This window comes from Falco naumanni, chromosome 14 (genome assembly GCF_017639655.2).
Source record: "Falco naumanni isolate bFalNau1 chromosome 14, bFalNau1.pat, whole genome shotgun sequence".
In the NCBI taxonomy this organism is placed as follows: domain Eukaryota; kingdom Metazoa; phylum Chordata; class Aves; order Falconiformes; family Falconidae; genus Falco; species Falco naumanni.
Window position 1 is genome coordinate 20,509,745 of NC_054067.1, and position 25,302 is coordinate 20,535,046.

A 25,302-nucleotide genomic window follows, 5' to 3' on the forward strand; every position below is an offset into this window, starting at 1 on the left:
AGGACATTCTCTATCTTGAAATCAGTATTACTTTCTGGGTACACCCATAAATAACAACTATAATCAGAACAAACTTTATTAAAATGTTGATGTTAATACCAGAGAAAGTGAAAATATTTCTTAAGAAGAAAAAGCGAGAGGCTTCAGCAACAAAATACAACAGCACAGTGCCAAGCTGAACTTAACTAAGCTTGAGGTTTTGGACAGGATTCATTTCTGCTTGTGGTGTAAGTATGCACCACCTTGATTATCATTTAAAAAAATATTGACAGCTTGCCTTCTCATACCAATGCCTAGTAACAAATTCCAAATGTTTTGTCACATTTCTTGTGAGCAATGCCATCTGCCAGAGGTGGCATTTCATGGCTGTTTACCCTGACTCCCTCCAAGAATTCATCTGCCACTATCTAATGCTGCCTGAATAAAGGGGATTAAGACTCTGATGCAACAGAGACTATTGATAATTTGGTATAATTGGGAAGAAATGAAGATAAATGAGGTTGAGGATGGAGAGGCAATTAGTTGAGCTGCCTGTACAGCTGTGTTCTCAGCCTAGCTCCCCTGGCCTTTTCTTTGGTGAGGTATGTGCAAATTAAACATAATGACAAATACACTCTTCCCTAAGCTTTTTAGTTTGGGAAGCTTGAATATATGATTTTCACTTCTGAGAGTCTACGCAGTTTTCAGTTACAAAAAAGAAGAAAAAAAAATACAAAGAAGAAAAAAAATACACTCACTGTTAAGATTTTTAAAGAGCAATGTGCATTGAGTACACCTATGGCTCAGTGTCTGTGCCACAGCTCCCCATTTGGCAGTGCTATGTAACACTGGTGCTAGTTTTGTGGTTTTGACCAAAAAGGATGAAGGCTTCTGCCTCCCTCAATGCTACAGGGAGCCTTGATCGTTACAATTCTAGATGCCTTTCATACCTATATTCAGTGTCTTATCCTGTAAATACCCTTTATCCATGTAATTCGTCAAACAACAAACCCCAGTGCATGAACCCCCTCAACTATGGATTCTTTAAAAGTCCAGCCCCTCATTCTGCAGCTGGACTTCCACTGGGTTTAATGTGCTAGCTTTTAAAAATACTGGTCAAAAAACTTCAAGTGAAATGTCTTGAAACTGCAAACAATATGCATTTTACTCTACAACAGCTCTTATCATTTGCAAGACTTTTAGTCATAAATACAATATGAAGACAGCTACCCAGATAAAAACCTTATTTCTAAGCTACATTGTTCAGGTGAGGCAAAGTAATCAAGCTTGAATACCTTGAAAGGTATTTAAATCTAGGGTGAACATGGTCAGACTACAAACCTCCAAATCAGAAGGCACACATCTGTAAGTCTGATTTCTAGTTCTTTCAAATATATTGAGATACGTTCACACTTAGAAAAATGTGCACTCACATAGTTTAACATAAACACACAAACCTCACATTTGCCACAAGAAACGCCACTATATATGTTTCATGCAAGATTCTAACATAGTTTTTCAGAAGTGTCAAATAACGTAAGATTCCTTTCAGAAAGAAAACCAGTATTTACAGATGCAGTGCTGGCTTACAAACATATCTGCCTAGCTACCTACCACGTGAATTTTTTGCTTTCATATGTAGGTGATTCTATTTGAATGAGGTCTGACATAAAAGACTTCATAAAATTGTATTTTTTCCTGCATCCACATTACCTTCAGCTATTTTAACAAATTATTTTATTGATTACTTGAAAAAGGCTCTTTAGATGAAGCCAAAGCCCAGCTCTTACACATAGAAGGGATTTGGGGAAATTTTGGAAGAAAAATGTTGTGTCTTAAAAAGAATGACAATTTAATGTATTTATTTTGTAGCATGAGTTTTCAACATAGTTGCTTTGTATTGTAGATCCTCAAAGCCGAAAACACTTGGAATTATTCCTTTTCAAACTCACAGAACTTCCGCAAAGTACAATGCCTCCTCTTGATATTTTGCATATGAAAAAGCCTTTCTTAACCTCAACACTGTACTCTTCTTCCCTGCTACTAAAAGTCAACCAAAATTTCAGTTTAGCTTTATCTAATGTACTTTTTCATTTTGGATCAGACTTCTACAGAAGACAAAAAATAGGTCACTTTTTATGAGGCAAAGGTGTCAGAAGAACAAAAACCTCCGAACAGTTTATACTCAAGTTTAAATCTACCTTGTTTTGTCTTGCTGAAGCTGAAAATTTGGCTGAGGTTAACTGGTCCTTCATACAACAAAAGTTTTTAACATAGAGTTCAAACAATGATTTTTTTTATTAGTCTGCAACATTCAAATTGCATGTATTACACATCTGGTATTTTACTGAACTCCCTTCTCGTTAACATTGTAATGAGCAAAATTATTTGCTGCCCATCTTCTGGCTTGACACTTTATCTAACTATTCCAAGTTAATCTTTAATCTTGTGGCTGACCGTGTACAGTGCACACGTTAAACAAGGCACATTGAGCAGAGCTTTGGTTTTTCACTGGAACAAATGCCTGCTTTCTCACACCTGCCCCACAGCTGGACACACTTACCCACACTCACGTTGGCAGCCTCCACCCCCTGGGATCACACAGGGTTGAGCGCTCTCAAACAAAGCCCAAATACACATCCCTGTAGGTGCTCCCGACCACGTCAGCATTGCTGTAGCCAACGATGCCCAACCCCAGCACTTGCCTTTTATTTTGCTTTGGAGAAACCCACTGCAGGACTTGCCTGATCTTACGTCTCAGCATGTCCCCTGGCCCTCACCCACAGCGATGGCACCGCTGGCCACGCACTCTGGCCAGGCAGGAGGAAAACGGTCAGGGGGGATTTTCAGAATGGGCAGAAACTGCAATGCAGTGGCAAGACCAAAATCCAGACAGTGACCCACTGAAGCACAGGCAAGAAGAGAAAAAGGATCAAAACTGCTCCCTAACTTCAACAGGTTACTGGGCACAGAACAGGTTGCAGTTCCAAAAACACTTCCATAACCTAAAAGGCAGCAGAAGGCAGCTGCTGACTGAGCAAGCTACAAAGGAAATGCAGGTGATAAACCAGAAATGAACACATGAAAAATTTTACACTGGCATGAATAGGACAAAGAGCTGAAAATGAAATATTCTGTTTGGCATGTTCGTCTTGCATTTTTTTCCCACTTCCACATTAAAACATTTGTCTCAGTCCATCTTCTTTTTCTTCCATTTCATATATCCCTTCCTCAGAGGTGGCTGCTAATTCTCTTTACATCAAAATCCCATCCCCGAACCATAAAATGTGACAGACTCACAATGACTGCAAGGGATTAAGTGAAGCTGTTCCTAAGAAAATATGCTGCATTTTTATAGAACCCCTCCTCGCTGTTTTTCAAACGCCTCTGTGATTACAGCTGTATTATGAGGCTAAACATGAGTTCTGCTTTACCTCGTCTCAGTTCTGGAACTCAAGACACATCCAATTTGAGTATAAAAGTGAGTATGAAATAAACAACTGCTTTCTGACTGCTAGAGTTTTTTCTTTATTTATTTGTACCCTACTTTTAAATGATCGCTCATTTCCCTGTTGTCTACTGGTACATACAGCACTATTATATAAGATTGCAAAGCTAAACAATGCCATTATTACCAAGACAACTGTGATCACTCGGAAGTAGAAAAGCAAAAGGCAGAAAGAAGTAACTGAAGAAGTATTTCTGAAATTACTATCTTACTTAGCATACTAAAACGTTACCACAAATACTCATATGCCACACCAGGTAAGCTTGTTAAAAGTGATGTTGGAATGGTATGTATCTGAAAGATGAAACACAGGAAAGAGCCGCAATGCTGTTAAAGGACCACCTAAAAACCACAGAAAGTTCCTAATGGAAAAAAAAGTTTTTCTGAATAAACGCTACCCTAATCTATAAAGTTGACTTGAAAAGATGTAATTTGTGGTTTACTGTGGGGTATTTGCGTAAAGGAGCTAACACACAGCTCTAGCTGATGGTTGGGGATAATAGCCACAGATTTCAACAGATTTTCAGAGCTCCCTGGTATATGCTGAGAACAACAATATCAAAAGGTTCCTCTCTCCAGCACTGCTGGTGTCAAGGTTAATGAGCTAAAACTTGTTAAATTGATATTACCAAACTAAAGACTTCTTTATAGTATACTGCACAGATTTTGACAGACAAGCTAATGTAGAATATTGCTAGTCTTAATTGAATTAGAAGTTACTGCATGTATACAATTAAGATAAGTAAAAATAGAGGAGCTGAGAGGCAATTGTCTATCTAGACCATGCTACTGTCACATACCTCATGTGCTGCCACACATACACTTCAAGTGTCAAGTTCATTCCCTGAATTCAAACTACATTCAACTGCAGACATAAACAGGAGAGGAAATACCAGCATCTGCAGACAGGCTACTGGCTACCAGTAACCCTTAAAAAAAGCATATCTTGAGCCTCCTAACTTCCCTCTTTACCAACGCACACACTGAATCAGAAAAAAGCCATGTAAACCCACAGAGCCTCTTGATGACTGTGCAGAACATACGCTCAAAAGCAGGATGAAGGGAAATTGCCTTATTCCCAAAGCACTGTGACTCAGAGCCATTCGGCAGCTACAACCAACCACGGAGAGTAAAGTAACACATCCCTTCTGCCAGGGTCACTTTTTCCATCAGCATGGGAAGTACCCTCCTGCTGGGGAGTGGGATTGTGCAGCTTTCTACCAGTTGCAAACCTTCTGCTGCATGCTGGAGAAGCTCCTGTCTACAGGGGAATTTTCTAAATTACATGTTTTGTAAATAACATATGTTATAAGGATACTGAGGATACTGAAAATACCTTTTTATTTTTTTTTGAAAAGTAAAGTAATCAGCCTCAACAAAAAATCCAGGACAAATCTGTAAGAAGCACATTACAGCAGAATAGATCTGCAATTTAAAACTTTTGACTTTGAAATTATTTAAATAATATGAACATTATCTTAAAATATTTTTACATCAACCATACCATACAATAAGACAGAGGGGAAATAAATACCTGGAATCTAAACATACGTTAAGACAGAGGGGAAATAAATACCTGGAATCTACATCCAAAATAGATGAGCAAACAGCGGGGGGCGGGGGGGGGGGGGGGGGGGGGGGGGGGGGGGAAGGAAAAAAAAAAAAAGAGGAGGATATTTAATGAATCATATTAGAATGGAAAGAGCTTATGAAAAATAAATGGCATTTGTAGATGATTAAATTTTGAAGGTGAGATGTTGTAAAACTACATCAACCATTTATTTCAGTACAATAACACATCTAATAAATAAAGGTTTTTTTAAAATCCAAACTGAAGATTCACCACTATCTGATGACTTGGATTTTCCATTTACGTTGTATAGGGGCACAATTTGGGCTGCAATTTTTCAAGGCAGTTTCAAAGAAAGAGCTGCTAGAGTTGGATAGAAAATCAGTATCAGTCACTAGCAATAGGGCAATGCAAATGTTTCTTCTACAGACAGAATCACTCAGCTTAAATTCAGAGAGGCTCATTAGAGATGATCCTAAATAAAAGACACGTACAAGTTTCATGCAGATGCCCTTCTGTTTAGATAGTATTTTTCTATTAAAGTTCAATCTCTCAGTAACACAGAAATGTTCTTTAACATACAGTATATAACCAGATACATTCGTTATTAACAAAAAATGAAATTAAAAATATTTCTCATGCTATATTATAGTGTTTTCTAAAGGACTTTTCTCCCAGGATCTAAGATTTTACAGAGGAAGAGAATAAAGTTAGATTCAACTTCCAAAAAGTACCTGCTTTGTCAAAATCAAGAAAAATTCAAGAGGTGCTGCAAACGAGTGGGAATATTTCTCAAGGATGAAATGCCAAAATCCCCCTTACATCAAATTCTTAAGAGACAGTCAATCAGAAAACAGATCCATAGGAACTTGCAAGACACTTCTTCCTACTGCTTTTCCAATTTCTATCTGAAATATGAGAAAATAAATCACAATTAAACTAATATTATATGTCTTACAGGAAAAGGAGAAAAAGCAGCCTCTCGTGTCCCATGACATTAGTATTTGAATATACAGCTCTTATACAGGTATGCTGGAAGTTTCACTAGTCCCAAAGTTTCACTTGTCTCTATCCTTACAGTAGCCTGAGCATCTTGAAAAGAAGAATCTGTTCTCATTTTTGTATTGAGCAAATGTAGAGCAGACACCACCCCACCCAATTTTCTAGTTTTTAAATATCAATGCATGTCTGATCTTAAAGGCAAGCTTAACATTTATGTCTTGTCTTGGTGATAAAGTTCATGAATATATAATGAGAGCGGAACAACTCTGCTACTGATTAAATGTCAAAAAAGGTTTTATTGTCAAATATACTGTAAATACAGAAGATATACAACAAAGAACATTAATTGCAGATAGCTCTGTACAGCTTAAAAAATGCACATGATCTAAACAGGAAATGTTGATTTTCAGCTTCAACTATCAATTTTAATTTACCTTCAGAATGTACCTCCAGTCAACCTGTAAGGATAAAATGAGCTATAAAATGGCCAAACTCACCAGAATGAAATGCTTCCCATTCAAGGGCAGATGTTAGTATGTTGGACTCTCTACCATAAGCATTCATAGCAGCATTAACCAATCTATCCAAAACTCTGGATCTTTATTGAATTTATCTAAACCTTTGTGAACATTTAGAAGAGATATAACGTGAAAAAATGGTCAGGATAGATGAAAAGCTGGAATAGCCATCCTCACAAATTCAGAATGGGGTTTGCCTGCCCGTGTAGCTCTCCAGCAAAAAAAAACAAACAAAAAAAACCCAAAAACCAAACACCAACAAAACAAAACAACAAATAACAATAACAAAAAACAACAAACCCAACAAACCCCAACGAACATCTAGCGGCTACAGCAGACTGCAGGTGACCGCAGGTCAGCAGTACCTTGCTTCCGGGAAATGTCAGTCGAGTAAGTTTCTCACGTTTATACAAGACAGCTGTATGCATGACTGGGAGAAATTCTCCCTCCCTATCCTGCTGTACACTTGCACCGAGCACTGCCTCGGCCTTGACCGAAGCATTGTGTTGGGCTGGGAACGGGCAGGATATGAATCATCTGGAGAGAGGCCAGAGCAGCGCAGGGAGAACTGACCGGGGACCTAGAAAATCACCAGTATGTGGCACATCCAAAAGAGCAGGCTTGTTTCATGCAGGGAAGGGAAGGCAGATCGGAGACTCGCTAATAGTCTTCACTAGATAAAAGACATGTTCTGTAATAAAAGGGAATAAATTGTTCTCCAGACCCACACTGTACAGAACAAGAAGCGGCAAGGAAAGACTGTAACAAAGATGACTTAGGTTAAACATGAGGAAAAATGGCCATGATTAGTAAGCCTATAAAATTTCTAAAATTAAGCTGGATAACTATGTCAGACATGACACGGGCAGAGTTCTTGCTTCATTGAGAGTGTGGCTGAGAAAACAAGCTTGGAAGTGCTGTTCTCCTGCGATCCTGAACACCACAGCCAGCAACACAGAGAGCAGCCTCAGGGGCAGTGCCAAACCGTGGGGTGAAACAAGCCCGTCCTGAACCCACCCTGCCCTCACTAAAGTACAGCTATTACCTGAGCTAGGTCTGTACCCTACCCCGTAACACACCACACCGCAGGGTACAGCCTGGAGTGTTTATCCACAACATGGGATCGTGATCCTACATTACAGGCTCTTCTTCAGCTACAGGAACTGCACAGTTTGAGAAGACACTGCTATTCTAAAACCATCAGGTGTGTGCTTTCTGTGCCTCTCAAGATTAAACATATATCTGCAAAAATTAATACACAAACTGGCCATCCTAAAAATACATGTTAGTTACCAGATAAACTAATATCTGTTACATTTCCAAGATAATAAACACATTAAGATGACATTTGAAACATACTAAAAATCCATGTATTTTCCCTTTAGATTATGGACAAATTAGTAACTTCAATTATATGGTGCCAACAAGATTTTCTTCTCCGTGACTAAATGGACCAGGTTTGAATATTCTTCATTGATCTTATTAATGTAAACTAAACTTCTAAGAAATTAAGAACAATAATTTAATTTGAGGAAAAAAGGTTTCAGCCATGGAAATTAATGATTTCTAACACACTCTGGTGATACACAGGTACATTTACTCTTGGTCCGAGACAACATAGCTGGGCTTTCATAGTTTTAACTGGAGTGATCTGATAAATTGCTGCTCTTGTATACAGTTATGGGTTGGGTTTTTTCAAAGGAGCTAAAAACATAGACTACCCACCTGTATCTATTTTTAATTTGGTAATGACTGTACTTGCTAAAATTCTACCAAAATGTCACTCACAGCTTTGGATTCCAGCTTTTTTTAAACAGAATATGAAGCAGAAAGCCTAACCTATTATGCAAAACAGTCAGATGCTTACTTTTAAAATCACAGAAATAAATGCAAAATCCTGATTTTCTTACAGATCAAAACTTTATTAAAGGAAAAAAAAAACCCTGAATATAAATATTCAAGATAGTCAAGGTATTCTATAAAAAGCAGTAAGGTTCTGATCTGTGTATGCCCTGTTTACCCATACAGTCCCTACTCCAGAACAGAGGGATGCCTCTTACTTTGTGGGTGCAAGCAAAGGCAGAGTCACTTGAGACCACAGTGACTTCTGTCTCATCAAATTCACAAATCAGCTAGACATTTAAACAGCACCAACTGTTGCAAGTAAAACTGCTACCAAATCTCAGCTGCAAAAATGTCAGTTCAGGGCACTCTGCAAAAATCTAGTACTGAATCCTTAACTAAAACCCCACACTATTAAAATGCGGGTCTTTTTGGATTAATGCTACTCTTTCGAGTGAGAAAATATTCCAAATGATCACACCACAAACATTTCTTACCTCAAACAAATTAACTGTACGTTAGGGGACGTTTTTAAAAAATCTGATTAAAATCATAATTCATGAGACTCCTGCTGTTGGCAGCTGTATCACTATCAATGACATCCTTTGGGGGACTCTCAGCATGTGGCCCGTATCAAAGGTAATAAGCCAGTTTTCATCCTAACTTATATAAGCTTTAACAAGAACAAGAATGTTTCAAACTTTATAATGTAATTAAAATATTAAGTACTTTTTTATTGTTAAAATATCCTTAATGTGAGATTCAAGTTGACTCATCAGTATTAAAATACTTGCTTTTCCTAACATACTGGAATTCTTTACGTTCTGGATTCCTTACATCCTTATATATTTAAATGGGAAATTAAACAACATTGGTTAAGATGGTTGGGGTTTTTTATTTTCTGCAACATGATGATAGGTAGACAAGGTTTTTTTGAAACAGCGTACATACAAGGACCTCCAAAAAAAAAAAGAAAAAAAGAAAAAATTATGTATTTGACACATGGTACTTCGGTATTCTTGTTCTTTGGTAGCACTGTGGAAAATCTGCAAATCACTAGGTGTACCTCTTAGCATTTTTGGCATCCCTAATTACCAGAGTTCATCTGATCCCCAGTTGATAGCTCATGCTCCCAGGATCGCTTTTGCTTTTATCCAACCATGGTTTAACATGAAACACAAAATGCATTTCAGAGAGGTAGATCAGGACCGCACTTTTCTTTTTCCTTCCCTTTCCCACTAAGCATCAAGACCAGAAAGGCAGAGATGTCTGGGGATGCTGTCTCACCCTACGCCTGCCTGCAGTGAGCAGCTCTGCTGCCTAAAGGGCACAACAGTACTCTTCACGTCATGTCCTTCGGCAGTCACAGAAGTCCACTAAAATACCTGAATTGGAATAATTTTTCCTTTAAAATGCAGTGAACCAACTGGTCTTAATAAAAGTTTATGCAGAGTGTCCTAAATTTGGTAGATTTCTGGTAACTATTGCTCTCTACAGTGCCACAGCAGTTCCTCTGCCTTGCAGGGAAACACAAGACCTCATCTTAATGAGGGACACTTCTGAGCTACCTGCTTTCCTTCAGCAGGTTGATATTGACCACAAATATCTGCTGCTACTAACAAATGTGAAAATTATAAGCAAGGAAAAAATGTAGCCTTGGCTCTACAGTGGCCAAAATGATTTACGACATCAAGACCTAGTGAAGACAACATACTTTGAAGGGACTGTATGAACTCAGCCTGCACTCACGTGTTCTGTGCCCACCACTCCTAATTACTTCATTTACGACTGTAGAAGTGTTTTAACAGACAAAATTAATTATTTTGAATAATCCTTCTGAAATATGATATGCATTTTAATTGTATGCACCCTGTCATTAATTAAAGTTCTCTACCTTTTGTTGCATTAATTCAAAGATCATATCAGTGACAAAGCAACAATTACAAGAAGACTGTTTACTAAAATTAAAAATAAAGTTAAAAGGTTAATGTACTCTTGCGATACTCTTAAAGTAATGCTAAAATGTTTTCAGTTGAGTTTTTCCTAGACATTTTTTTTTAGTCTTTAAAATCAATCTCTTTGTTCCAGGAACACATTTCCTGTCAATAAAATGAAAAATGATATAGATTTAGGAGGATAGTGGTCTCAGCGTAGCATCTCTCATATTATTATTCCAGTATCATCTGTTACAAAGTAAGACCAATTCCCACATCTAATTACAAACAGGATTTCAGAGTCATTAAACAAAATACATTTCCATTAGTGCTGCTGTAAGAAGATAGGGGAAAAAATGAAGATTAGTTCATGCTGCACCTCTGTTTTTCAAGCTTTGAAGATTTAGACCTCTGCACTCTAAGACTATAAATTTGTAATGGATCTGAAAGGTGACAGACATGTGAAAGCTCTCAATTCTATGCAGTTTAGCCATACCATTTGCATTTTGTCATTAGTTTATCTTTTGCTGCACTTAGTTCTGATAGTAGATATGGCAAGAATCTAAGAGAGGTTGTTTATGATTACACTGTGTGCACCCGGAGGCATTTTATTTGGTGTTAGCAAGTTGTTGTTTTTAATAGATATGAATCTTGATTTTCTGTATTAAATTTGTTCCAGCAAAAGTTAGAAATCATTGTAGGGAATTCTGTCTTTATGAAAAAAAAAATGTACTTTATGCTCTGGAAAAAAGGAACAGCAGTTCTTTGACTTCAGATAAGATAACAGCCAAAATATGCTGAGGAAGCAGATTGTGTGATATGTTTAACTGTTGAAATATAAACTTACAAGTATATATATTTTCCATTCATAAACAATTACCAGCATCTAATTGTCATGAATCCATTAAAAATACACTCTTGAGAATTACCCACTCAAAAAGCACGCACACAAACCAGAGCTTAATAACTTTTCTAGAAAGAGGTCTATGTAAGATAATAACTAAATTTGCTTATCTTTAAAACAGTTTATATTAGCTTATGATGTTATACAAACATCAATTAATTTTCATCATGTGGAAGATAAGCATCAAAAATCTGAAAGATTAATTCCTCTCAAAGAAAATAATGCCTCAGAGTTAGAGAAAAGCACAGAGAATTTCATTTTCAGAAGTCGTCTGAAGTTGTATTTCCGATATTAGTTTTAAACCTACAGCCAGAGCTACTTCATATTTCTCAGTCGGGTGTCAGTCAATCCAAACATGTAAGTATTAGCTGACGAATCAACATTTGTGTGTGAATCGCATGTATTTACGATGAAATATTTTTGTTCATATTTAAATGAGTAAGAATGCTTTTTAAAAAGACAGTTAAAGACTCACATGCATTCAATAGGTAAATGCTTAAGAATCTATCTGAAATGGGACCTTAAAATAGTTTGCAGATGAGAAACAAATTCCATTTTGCCCTCCACTGAATCTGTGGTTCGCTAAAGCATCTTAAAATTCTTGGTATTAAACCCTGCCCAATGGTGGGGTAACACAGGTATTCGCTCTCCAAGACCCCCCCGATTTGCCAATCAGTAGATACACGTGCTTCTTGTTTCCCAGCTTCACACACAGAGCCGGGGTTCTTGGGATAACTGAGAGGGCCCGTGGAAGCCATCACCGTCAGGGAGAAACAGAAGGGAACACAGCAGAATACAAACAAGGTACAACCAAACCTGCCAACCAGCTTATCACCTCCTGGCTAATGTCTGAGGAACCGTATCTTAAAAAAGAAAACAGTACATCAACATCTTCCTCCAGAACGACCAGTCGCTGACTCCAGGAAAGCCTCACTCACATTACCTGCAAGGAATTCATGGCTCTGGATCATTCAGCAACCATGGACATTTTCTGACAAGCAGCAATGGGTAAGCTTTTTAAAGCCTCAGTGTTAGGTAAATGTTTTAGTCCCTTCACTCCATCTTCACTGAAAAAGAAAGCTTCCCATTAGTTAGATATCCCCTGCAAGTGAGTTCAGGACATTTCCAGGAAACCACACCTCCAAACCTACGTACAGAAGCACATGCTGAAAGCTGCTGCGCTTCATCACTACGCGAACATTCTTCCAAGTATTACAGTCTTGGGATGAACACTCTTATGCAGAGCTTGTCCTCGCTGCAGTCACCTGTGGGCCATACATGCCCGCATTGCCCAGAGGAGCCTCACTTGTACGTCAGACTTCAGCATGCCGCTCCCCCCCTGCAGAACCAATGTCTCATTGCTTCAGAAATTATTATTTTCTTTTTCTCAGACACACGCTGTAACACGGCCCAGTCCTACTGCAAAACCCAATCTCCCCCAGAGACACCCATCCCAGACTGATGGGCTGAACAGGAGCTGTGAGTGCTCTGGACTCATTTCTGATCTCCAGATCTTTTCGGCTGTGCCTCTGCATGACACTGACCATCACTTGCCCAGCCCGGTCCCACCGGCTGTGCAATACGTGTTACACCATGAGCCATACCCACAGTACAATATCATCTGCATGCCTGAGGGAAAAAAAGCACCTCAAAACTGTCATCCTCTTTCCTGTCTGTCCTGCTTATCCCAGTGCTCAACACATTTGTGTTCGATGGGCATTTCAGCACCCGGCCGACAGGGAGGTCCGTTCAGCCTCTATGTGCTATTCTCGACTTCCAGCAGGAGAAGCAAGCACCTCCACACTCACCACGGCCAACACAGGTACATATCTAAAGAAAGAGCTATCTCAGGTTTTAGGATGACAGGTTTTCATATACCTGCGAGGGCTGGAGTCAAACAAGCTGAGTTTTTGGATGAGATGGCACAAAAAGCAAAACATATCAAATTCTCTCCTACTTCAAGACTGTATATATTCCTCCTGGCAAAAGGACAGTTAAAGAAAATTAAATGTATACTTCACTAACTTTTCAATTGATTCTAAAAATATTAATAGTAGTTTTGACTGGTTATATTTTTAAAATGGCATGAATGTTTTGTGTTCTTTAAATAAAATTATCATCTTTGAAACAATAACTCTCTGCTCACTTAACACAAAAATACTTGGTTTAACAACAGGAAAAATGACTTTATGAAGTCTGCACTGCACTCAAGGATTAAAAAAATCTGTTCACTGGTCTTGTCATTTTTTTACTCTTACAATAAAATAACAGCCTTGGCATCCTGCTTTTTAGAATAAAAGACCTACCTCTTTTGACTTTTCAAGCACTTGAAAATTTTAAAAGAGAAAAACTAAAAAATGCTGACCGTGTAATAGCTGGGTATTCATGGTGGGTGGAGAACATGAAAGGTTACAATATGGATCTGTGCCTACGCATTTCTTTTCAACTTGAGCAGCATCCTCCTGCTTCTGCTAACTCGGCAATCATACAGCTGACAGATTTCTGGGTTTTCTAAATAATGCATGGGATTTTCTTTTAACATGTCAGTGCAAAAGTATCAATTCTGCCCCTGTGTCGTTTGTGATGCTGATTTTCCTTGACAGCATTCCATTAAACCAATGAGTTTTTTCCCTCCTGATGGTTCCTTAAATATTCCTCTGAGTGATGTATTTGTGGTTTTTTAAACAGATTGTGAAGGATGTTTGCATTTGTGAGAAAACTGCATGGCAGGTACTGAAGGGGAAAAAGGATAAAAAGATAACACTTTCTTTTTTTCCCTATGAAGAGCTTTTTCTCTGATCCTCATATGCCAAAAGCTAGGGTGTTTTTCCTTTCTTTTCTGCCTAACTTAGCTCCTTGTCTGGAAATTAAGCAACAAGACTCTACATACAGAATAACATTTTGACTTCCTAAGGAAATACCACTGAAACACTTAGTACTGTTTGATATCTCTCTTGGGAAAGCAAAACACATTTATTAAATCATGCATGCTAACTCCAAAAGCCAACAGAAGGAAATAACTGCTTTATTCTTTGCACTGAGGTTTTGTACAAACAGGTACTGTCACGGATTGCCATGCACTGATCCTTCTTTGCTTATGCAGCTTAAAGGATGTTCAGGTAATATCACCAATACTGTATTTCGCAATCTATCCTTCGTGTTCCAGTTCTAGCACTTGTACAAACTACCTGCTGCCATGTTATTAAGAAAAAAAAAAAGCTCTGATTTCAAATAAGTTTCAATTTTCCCTAGGCAATTACATGCTAATTTCCAGAATCTACTACACCTAATTCTAGTATTGCATGATGATGAAACAGAAGATCTTTATAAACATTTTTGTGTTTATAAACACACAAAAAAAGAGAGGTTTGGTTTGGTTTGTCTTACTTCTACAGAACAGCAAAATTGATGACGTGGCTGGGCTTTGAGAGATCTGCACACACACCCGGCATACCTGGCTTCAGCTGCCAGCTTCAAACTCTTGATCTTACTCATTTTCCAACGTGGAATACGAAGGGCCACATCACTCCTGGCACGTATTACCAGTCATGTTTTGCAGCATGACTTGCCTTAGCCATGGCCACCCTCCCGCCCCAAGGCAGCCCTCAGGCGTGTGCACTGCCTGCCATCAACAAACCGCCTCATCACCAGGGACCCGCATCCAGCAGCCAAAACGGAGGACGAGGATTACGAAAGACTTATGGCCACTGGGAATTTGAGATTTCAGAGGGATTACTTTCTCCCACTTCCAGACACCTATGTCTCCAACTACACGGTTCTCTGGATTCAACCTTCTTTCCCAGATCCTGCAAGAAGATGGGGACAAGACACTAGGCCACAAGGAACAGCTAGCACAGATCAGCTGGAATGTGGGGCCAGAGATCCTATAGTGCCAGATTAAACTGGAGATTTTTCAACTGCCTGAGAAGGCATATTCAACACTTCATATGATGAGTAGGAAGGTGCAAAAAAATTTCTTTCTCTTCTGCAGAGGGAGTGGAAGGAGGGCATTAATGTTCAAATGTATAACAACATTCTTCACAGCACTGTGAACTAATGCATTACTTCAATTAAAAAATATGTGCAAATTTTGGGGGGTGGTGGTATTTTTCTTTTTTTTCTCTCCACAGTTTCACTGTTGTCTCTTGCATCATTTTTTTAAAAATTATTTAGAATATTCCAGTACTAAACTCCACCATTACTGAGATTATAGTAGTATCACAAGAAGGAGGGAGGTAGGACCTGGCAGCAAAAGCATACTGGATGGACCAGAAGCAGGAAAAGAAGTGGCACGTTTACTCCCCACTTCCTTAGACACACCTGTAAGATTCAATTCCACACGTGTAATTTCCTAGAGGATAATATAGTATCTGAGGAAATACTGTTAGTGATCCTGAGAGTTAGAGATCAGATTTTAAATTGATAGTATGAACTCTGGCTTCAGATACAGAAATTCTTGAAAAAAATCCATCATCAAAGGTGCACACACAGAGAAAGAAACTACAGAAGTGACATTCTAGGCATTACTAAAGAAGCAAATCCAAAATTATTTCATAATGACTTCAACAGACACAGATGGAGACTGAAATGAATATGACAAAACAACCTCACCACTTTTGTATTATACTAATGGCTTGTGTATAATGACACATTTCCAAAAAATCTGGCAATAAAGTTTCAGGACTTAATACCAACCAATTACATTTTTAACTCAAAGCAAACAACAGCAAGAGACTACTCCACTCATCTAACAGACTACGGAATGAGGCGGAAAGCACACATCCTAATGTGAAATATGTAGTGGTGTGGTATCTTACGCTTGCCAAAGGAAGTTAATGTGTAACACTGAGGTAAAAGCCCAAACTCTATAGGTGTTTGTTGGGGTTTTTTTAAGCAAAACTGCAACCCTTCAAGTCTTTGTTACAGTAAAAAGAAAAAAAAAGTAAAAGGAAGCAAAAGGTCCTCTGCTCTGTATAGCTATATTTCTGATTTGACAGCTACAATTATAATCATTCAGACATCTATTTCCCACAAACTCTCCACAGCCATAACCTTTAGTGATTAATTATAAAGTTCCAGGAGCAATAGTACACAGACTAATTTCCTAAAACAATAAAAGACAGAATTTCTCATTTGGAGCTAAATGAAACACGAACAGGTTGTTATTCATGCTGAAATCTAGATGCAGAGTCATGTTGCAGCCATTACAGAAGCTATTAAACACAACCTCAAATCAAAGAAACTGTAGGTCTCTCTCCTAAAATAAAATGTTGTTCTCACTTATGAGGCTTCTGACTCTTTTGCTCTGTTCCTTTTTACCTCTTCTTAGTAAAAAAAATTTCAAAATTCCATTTTCCTTCTCATTTCGCATCCCCATTTTGTTTTTAATAGTCATTTAAACTGTAAAGAGTCTAGAGCAAAACAAACGGTAAAGGTTTCATGTACACAGAATTATCATGGTGTTCTCTTCACAGTGAATCAAAGTTAGAAAATGTTTATCAACTTCTAAACAAAATGCCTACTCTCTTAGTGCCCCACCTCAGTCACCAAGGAGTTTTCTGTCGTGAATGTTTAACAATTCCTCTGTTATTTTTTATAGTGAAATGTATAGTTAAGTTTTTATATTCTTTTAATTTTTGTTTTCCTTGACACATCCTGCTGTACCTGCTTAATGTAAACCTTTAAAAAAAAGATCCTTCAATAAAGAGAGAAGCCAGGCTTTACATAAATGATCCTAATGTTGGCATTGCAGATACTATAAAGAGGGGAAATTCTTATTTTTAATACAATTAGTTCTTTTTGTTAAGGACTTACTTCTCTGTCTGTAATCAACATCGGCACTCGATCCAGCAAATTTGCTCTTGGCAATTTTACTGAATTAAGCAATGAAAAAGGGAAAGAATTGAGAAAAGATCTTTATATAACTGATACCATATCCTTATACTTGAGCCTCACTGAAACTTCAGCTAAAGTCAGTGGGAATTTTTCCAAATATTTAAATTGGTATTGAGTCTGTTACAGAACTCACTGAATTGTTAAACCACTGAGAACTTTGATTTAATATGCATACTCTTGACATACTTTCAAAAGGCTTGGTATGATAGTTCCCTATAAAACTTGTCAACAAGGTAGCTAAAATAACAGTACTAATGTACTGTAGATTCTCGCCATACGAAGTACACAAATTCTGCCGTAGCAGGTGACACACAATCCCCATGAACATTAAAATTAGCAAGCTTTTGTACAGCAGCTTTTAAAAACTCTTAATACTAACTCTGCATCTTTCCCATATGAAGCTTCTTTGCTTTTCTGCAGGAATTCTACCTTCAGTCATATTTCTTAGCATTCAGTGAAACTTCAGAATTCATTTTGGACTATATAGAGTGTATAAGAATTACAGAAACTAAATATGCTTTTTCAGTGCTTTTTTTCTGAATTCAATATGCACTAATTGATTAGGGTCTGAGGGGTGAATACAAAATACATAACCTACATAATAGAAAGCTGGGTAAGGGTTTAATGCATGAATTAGAAGCCAGATTTCTTCAATACAGATGAGTACACAAAATTAGCAAAAGGCAATACCACTATTGGAAAGACTGCTTTGTGCATAATTTGTCATGAATTCAAAGTTATTCCTTTAGAAAATGAGTCTAAGACCTCCCAGCTGCTACTTTATTGGTCTAATAAATTACCATTTTGATGGTACAATGCATATACACTATACACCAGCCAAGCAAGCAAACTGTTAGAGCGGCTTCATCTTTAGAGACGCATGTGTGACTTCAGACGTGTGAATGCTGATGGGAGATCTGATTGCAATGAGGGATGAGACAATGCCTCTGTTCTTGAATTGATAATGAAAACAAAGGATGCTTAAGTTTCCAAAATGGTAAGAGTGTATTGTAGGCTTGTTTGTGTCAAAAAAAGTGAGTCCAAGTGAAACCGCCCTTGTTGTAATAGGTATCTAGCAGCTTTCTGAGTCAAAACAGATCTCTCTTATTCTAGGTTCTCTACACTACCAAAGCGATAACCTTTTCTATTGACCTGGAAAGGACATTACAATGAACAAAGAAGATGCCCTCTTCAAAGGATCCATTTCTGACTTGAACTTTGAACCCACAGCACTGGGACTCAGGGAGCTTAGTTCAAGTTTACGCTAATGTTTATAGTACTATAGACTGACCGTGTTCAGTGTCAGTGCGTTCTACCCGAGGTCATTCCAGCCAAGCAGGCCATAACGAATGTTCATCATGAGTTTCCTTCATAGCTGTGGTTTGTAAATATCCATTCAAGGAAAGAACAAAACACAGAAAAACCAGAAAGTTGGTGATTTACCATTTCCTACTTTACCCTTCTCCACTGAACTGTGGAACTCAATGAGTTCCAACAACCTTACATTTTGGAAACTTTCCATCATTTACAGGAAAACTGTAGACTCACTGTATTATTGCCAATAGAGAAGTCTTTTGTTACTACAATTATATTTAAGGAGCAGTTCAAAATGTCTGTATTCTAACATAATGAAAACAACCCTTCACCAATAGTTTTCAAAAAATTTATGAAGATGTCTGCTGGGAGGAAAACTGGAAGAATACTGGAGAAATGGGTGAGTAATTTTGATTTGACTTTGGCAGAGCAAAGCTTACCAAAAAAAAGAGCACAAGAACTTCAAAGAGATGTTGTTTCCCACGCACAAAAGCAGGTGTGCTAAGAGCTTCCCTATGGCTCACACGCACAGCATTACTTTACCTGCATTAGAATTGAGTTCTTCATTTTCTGATTCTGTTCCATTTTGACTTCCACTTCCATGAAGGCTATTCATTGCCATAAGCTTCATTTTCTGTAACTTCATAGCCTCTGCCATGGCAGCCGCTGTCAGACCTGGGAAAAAAATTAAATTAATTAAATGCAATATCATACTGTACAATCCAGCACTGAAAAATATGAACAAGAAAATTCTTTTCAGTGAGAATAAGTCACGTAAATTCAATACCCATTCATCATCCAATTATGCAATGTTATTCTGAACACTATTTTAAAGTTGAGTTATTTCAGTACACCATTGTAAGGGTTCTGTATTTTTAATTCTTTCCTTTTTTTTTTTTTACACATGTAGCATAAAGAAATATTTATTTAATGGCATCCCTTTTGATTATACTTTTAAATATAGTTTCCTGCCACTTTGATCACTTTGTCACTTTGATCACTTTCTGGTTGACTTATTTAGCCGCTACAAGATTTCCAAGTACACTAGTAAAATACAGTATTTCTTAATTACAACAGTGCAAACCCAATTAACATGGAACAATCAATGCTGTATACTAAATTACATATCCAAATATTATTTTGTCTTTTTCTGAAGTCTGTTGGTTTGGATTAACATTATTGCTACTGGAAAATATTCCATTGGAAATGTCAGAGAAGTACAATACAGGTAATCACAAACTCAATCCCACCTTTAAGAGACCATTAAGACGAGCACAAATTTACAGAATTAAGGGGCTGTTAGTGGTAGAACATTTTCAAGTGACTAGCACCGATTAAATTCCAATAGTAAAAGAAGAGAAGCAGAGTAGTGTCAGGCTACAGGTTACCATCATTACCATAACTTTCTTATTATTTACATTCCCAGTATTTTTTTTTGCAAGAGTAAGCTTTTGCAGTGTTACCATCTTGACTTGGCCAGTAAGTAAGAGATCAGATTTTCTTTCAGACAGTATCAAATTACTTTTACTCTGGGCAAGATGTGACCGAAAATATCTTATCTGCAGCTCATCTATCTTGCAGGAAAACACAGGGGATAAGGCCATGTAACCAAAAAGATCACTACAGGTATAAATTGTTTATTCATTCAGTTATGGTTTAAATGGGTTTACCGTCTTCCATTATAGTATGACTTGCTTTTTTCATTTGCTAAATAGCAAGCTAAACGCTTCATTATCAGCTATCTTGTAATTGACTGTGCATATTTCCACAAAATCACTGAATTGCGTTTACCAAAAACCCCATAATTTTTTGTTGGTGCTGCATGCTGTATCAACCCACAAAGATATCGTACATCAAAACAGAATTAAATAATCTGCTGTTTCTGGAAAGTACTGTTTACTGAGAGATTAAATGCTGATTAAAGTGAACTAATAATTTTCACATCCTATACTGCCACACATCCATAAATTAAAATACTTTCTTTTAAAAGCTGCTATGAATTTGACATTTAGATTAGCTCTGCTGCTCCTATGTTATGAGGCTTCACAAAAGTTCTCATTATTTTAATATAACTTAAGTAAGCAAGCAACCCATAGACTCCAACTGCATAGAGGAGGGACATGTATTATCAGAGAAGGACACAGCAATTCTGTTAACTTCAGCAAAGGTATTTCTGATTAATATCAGTAAGCTGGAGATGACAAGTTACAAGACAGCCTCGTCTCTCCAGACCGTCTGTTCTCCTTCTCCTCCTCCTCCTGTCTTATCTAGGAGCCTCAACAATCACAAAACCAAATGGCAGTTACACACTCCTATATTCCCAAAGCACTGAAACCACATCTAACAAATATTACCTACACTAATTAGGCACTTGTTTTATCGTTGAAAAACTATATGATTTCATTATTAATATACACTAATTACAAATATATAAAAATAAGTCCAGAAAACATCATCAATAATCTTGTCTTTTAGGTCATTTAATGCAGTCCTTATTTCACAGAGAAGATCACTATACCGTAACAGTGCTCTTTATTTAAAAATATTTTATTTGTCTAACGTCCTTTAAAATTCTTTTGCAAATGTACAGGTTTTTTCTCAAGCAGCTAAAAACCCCAGATGTTTAAACTCCTGTTTTTACAAACTGTCTGGCTGATATCACAAACACTTAATCCATCAAAGAATACATGTTAAATGATAAAACTGTTCACACACTTTCTGGAGAAGACAAAACACTCTATAAACTTTTCCACTTTTTTTCCTAGGGAAAGGAAGTGGGATTGCTCTTTGAGTGAATTTCACATTATTTTCACGAAGTTCAAAAAGCAAGCATCAGCACAAGTCTTCTGAGAAACTTACTGTTTTCAAGATTTCTAGGCACCGTGTGATTTGCCTGCCTGCCTGCACATCTGCACTATTCCTCCTTATCCCACAACCAATTCCAAGTTTTGAGGTACAGCCATCACACTGAGGCGTTTTCAGAACTTGTACCCACTCACAGCCTACTCTCTTCACTTTATACTTTCAATCCATTTGCAGAGAATTCACATTTATTTTAAAGGTTACAAAAAATCTGGAGTCTGAACGTGTCTTTTTATCATAACTTCCTATCATTTGTATGTACCCAAATATGTATAGATGAACCAACATCCCGATAAGTATTTTCCTCTGGGTCAGTATTATGCAGGTTCCTGATACTGTAAGTCATAAAACTTTACTTTGTTTAAATATACAAAAGGGTAAAGAAACTATTGTTAAGGAGATAAACAGAGAACAAATTAAATTCAGACCTTTAGTAAAATGTTCTGAGAAAAGACAAGATAAAATTATTCAGGGCACTGTATAAAAACAAAAAAACCCAACCAAAATAACTTCTACTGAACAGTTGTTTCAGAAGTAACGAAGGCAGAAAGTGTACCAAGGAATAAACAAGAAAGAATAAACACAGTCCCAAAATCACCATGATGCCGCCTGCAGAAATTAAAGGTAATTATTGTCAGGCATTTTTGAGCTCCCTAACCAGACACAGCTGCCATAAGGACAACAGCCAAAAAACAGTGATGTATCAGAAAGCTATGCTGTGCCATCTGCCACACCAAAGTCACTCTACTTCAGCATTAAAAGTTTAAGAGTAAAGCACAGTCCTAATGCAGAAAGCACTACAGCCTGAAGATCCTGAGCAGTCAGGCGTAAACCTGAACGAGATATAGCCAATACTACCCCTAAGTCCAGTATCAGCACAAAGCCTTTATACTCTCATTCACTTATTCCTCAGTCTATATAATTTCTTACTTGAATTGTGATAGCAGTAAAAGCTCCACAACCCGACTGTTATGAGGCACTTTAAAAACAGTGTACTAATTCTTTGGCATTTCTGAAAGCTAATAAAGTTGAGGCTAAAGCAAATGGTTTCAGCGGTAAGGGTGTGCTACTGATTGAAATGATGGGAAAAAAAGTCCAGCAAATCACCCACTGGCATAATCTTCAATTAAGGCTACTGCTGCAGCTAACGCTACTGAAGCTACTATTTAATTTAACTATTAATAAAACTCCTTTCTGTAATTGACTGAGCTCCAGTTAGCTGAGTAGTCAAGAGGGCTATTCTTCAACTGACTTATCAAAAGATCTACAAAGAACTGAAGAATCATTTCCATCCTCTTGGATGAATCATTATCAGCAGCAGAATCTCACTTGAGTACCTCACTTTGAAAAATGTACTTGAAAACTGGTGTAACGTATACATCTACCCCTCTACTTTCACCTAAACAAAAAGAAAAAAAAAAAAAAAAAAAAGACCACTAGGAAAACCGACATGACTGGATTACATACTTCAAAGCTTCTGGTTTTTTTCTCTCCGTTCACACTTTAAATTTCTCTTCCTTCAGTTACCTTCTGCCAGCTGTGATCAATCACTAAACACCCAGGAAATACACGATGTATCGCTTATTATCAAACACGTACAAACTTTACAACGCTAATAACAACAAAAAAGGATGCATCTCATCACAGTAGCAAGGATCTGTTTTGAAAACTGCTAGCAACCATGTGGCCAGCGGAGCTAGTCCTGCTAACAGCAGCCCACAAGCCATCAGTTGCCTTGGTGGAAGGACAGCAGCTCCTTGCAGAGCTGCTCGGATCTTTAAGAGAGACACATCAGCGCTAATGCAGAATTCTCGGAGCCATGTTCTGGGTCAGCTCTCTATATATGAATCTTGATTACAATTGCATAACAGATTGTGATGGTGTATGCTTAGGTACACCTGCATCGTGCATATGGCAAAACAACCAACTGCCATTAGTAATCTTCAGTCCGTAATTTGAGTTTTGTCAGAACACTGTGTACTCTCCCTTTGACAAGTCTGCATAACTCTGCTGCGCCACACACAAATTTAGCCCTGAAATAACCCTTCAAGGACACACAAACTGGCACATTTTATGCTCAGGTTGCACTTAAGTAAAATTCTGCAACTGCATTCTAAGCCACAGTTAAAACACACCTAAGCACCAGTTTTCAAATTGAGGTTTTTGATTCAAATTAAGACAATGCTCAGCTTACTCGACGTGGCATGCCACGTGGCTCTGGGGAAGGTCCGCTGCTTGTGGGGTGCTGGAGATGGACTAGATCTGAAGTACTGTGACGCCCGGCTGCTTCCGTGAGGGCTGGACCCACTGAGCATGTCCTTGGCTCCCAAAGCCAAGGTACCTGTCGTACTCGAGAGGGTGTGAAGATCAGAGAGGTTTCTCCATCCCTTGTCTGCATCCTCTTAAATCTGTGGTTAATTGTTTATTCAAATACCCCCTATGCACACAAAAAGACTTCTGAGGATTATTCCTCTGTGAAATCTCTGGAATTATTTTAACAAAAATCCATTTTTACTGCATGGCCCAAAGATCACAACTCCAAGGTCGTTCACAGTGTACCCTCTTCAGGGACAGTCTCCCATCGCGGGGCAGTGCTGAACCCACCTGCTCCCCTGAGCACCAGGTGCCAAGGGGACAGCATCTCTTGTGTCGTGTAAACATCACAACTTACTCATTGGCAAACGCCTTCTCAGAGACGTAAGAAACGAAAACTCAACTACATTCCCACACTGAGGTACCTAGGGTGTCTTGCATGCAGCTGAATCCCCCATGTTTAACTAATGTCCAGTCACTGAAAACTGGATTTTGATGGTGAATACAAGGACTCTGTGCATTTTAAGGTGACCCTAGGTATTTGCTAATCTTGTACACTAGCTAAGGTTCCCTAATTAGTTAGGCTGTGCCCCTCCTTCATATTAGTTTGAAAGCTTTTCTGTCAAAACTGTGAACAAGTAAATTAACTAAAGCAGAACTATGAGTAATCAAATCTTGAGGTTTGCAATTAATTAAATGAAACGGTGAGTCAGTGAACTGAAGAATGGTCTTATATTGAAACAAAACATTTAATTAAATTAACAGTCAACACATTGCAATTAATAATATTCAAAAGGAAATATGAAAATCAGTTTAGCCTTGCCATATTATTTCAGTCTAACAGTCAAGCATTGTGCACCGGCTTGTTTATTGTTTGCATTCAAAGCTGCTATGGGTCAAGTATGATGTGCTAAAACAGGAATAATGAAACATCTGGTAGTATGAAATGTTAATATGAGATACCATATTGCAAATAGCAAAAACAATTCTGAAACATCCAATAAATTAGGCCTTGGAAGACTGAAAAGGATATGCTTTCTTTCCCTTTTTCTTCAACAAGGAAATAAATAAAAACGTAAACACATATAATGTACTTTACATTGTCAGAACTCCTGCAAGAATTTACTCGTTATTTCGCACGTTCACATTAGAAGGTGGAGGCTTCTCTGTAGCTGAAATGTATCATCCTTGTTTAGTGATAAACAAGTAGGTAAAGCCCAGGTACTAACACAAAGGACAGTGAAATCAAATTATTGCATAAAAACATTAAAATAAGTTAAGTGTTAGAGCAGTTTGGAGACCAGTCCAAACACATAAGACCTATTGCAGAATTTTTCCATTTTTGTAAACTGACTCAACCAGAAACTGCAGGGAAGAGTTTTAGCTCTTGTGCATGTTACATTTTCAGTGGCTGTTCAAAGGTATCCTGGCTACCATTTCAGATAGATCATAATAATCCATCAACGTGAAACATTTGAGAGACTGTAAGGAAAGAACTTAGTGAGTAATTGGCCACTGCAGGCAGAGGATGGGATTTCAGCGTAAGCGCTGTAGCGCTAAGCTTTATCATGGGCTAAGTTGTGTGAGTATTCACCCCAGGCCCTGGGAGGACACTTTGGAGCCCAGACTGAAATCCATGCAACATCCATTTGACAGTGCCA

General features: G+C 37.8%; 1 protein-coding gene across 4 annotated transcripts in view; it reads right to left on the reverse strand.

Moving 5' to 3' along the window:
• The window catches only part of DACH2 (dachshund family transcription factor 2), a 304,580-nt gene that overhangs the window by 82,383 nt on the left and 196,895 nt on the right, over window positions 1-25,302 (reverse strand). For all 4 annotated transcript variants that reach the window (XM_040614672.1, XM_040614671.1, XM_040614670.1 and 1 more), the window contains exon 3: window positions 19,010-19,141. In XM_040614672.1, the coding sequence (XP_040470606.1) occupies window positions 19,010-19,141 (132 nt within the window). The remainder of the gene's footprint in view (window positions 1-19,009; window positions 19,142-25,302) is intronic.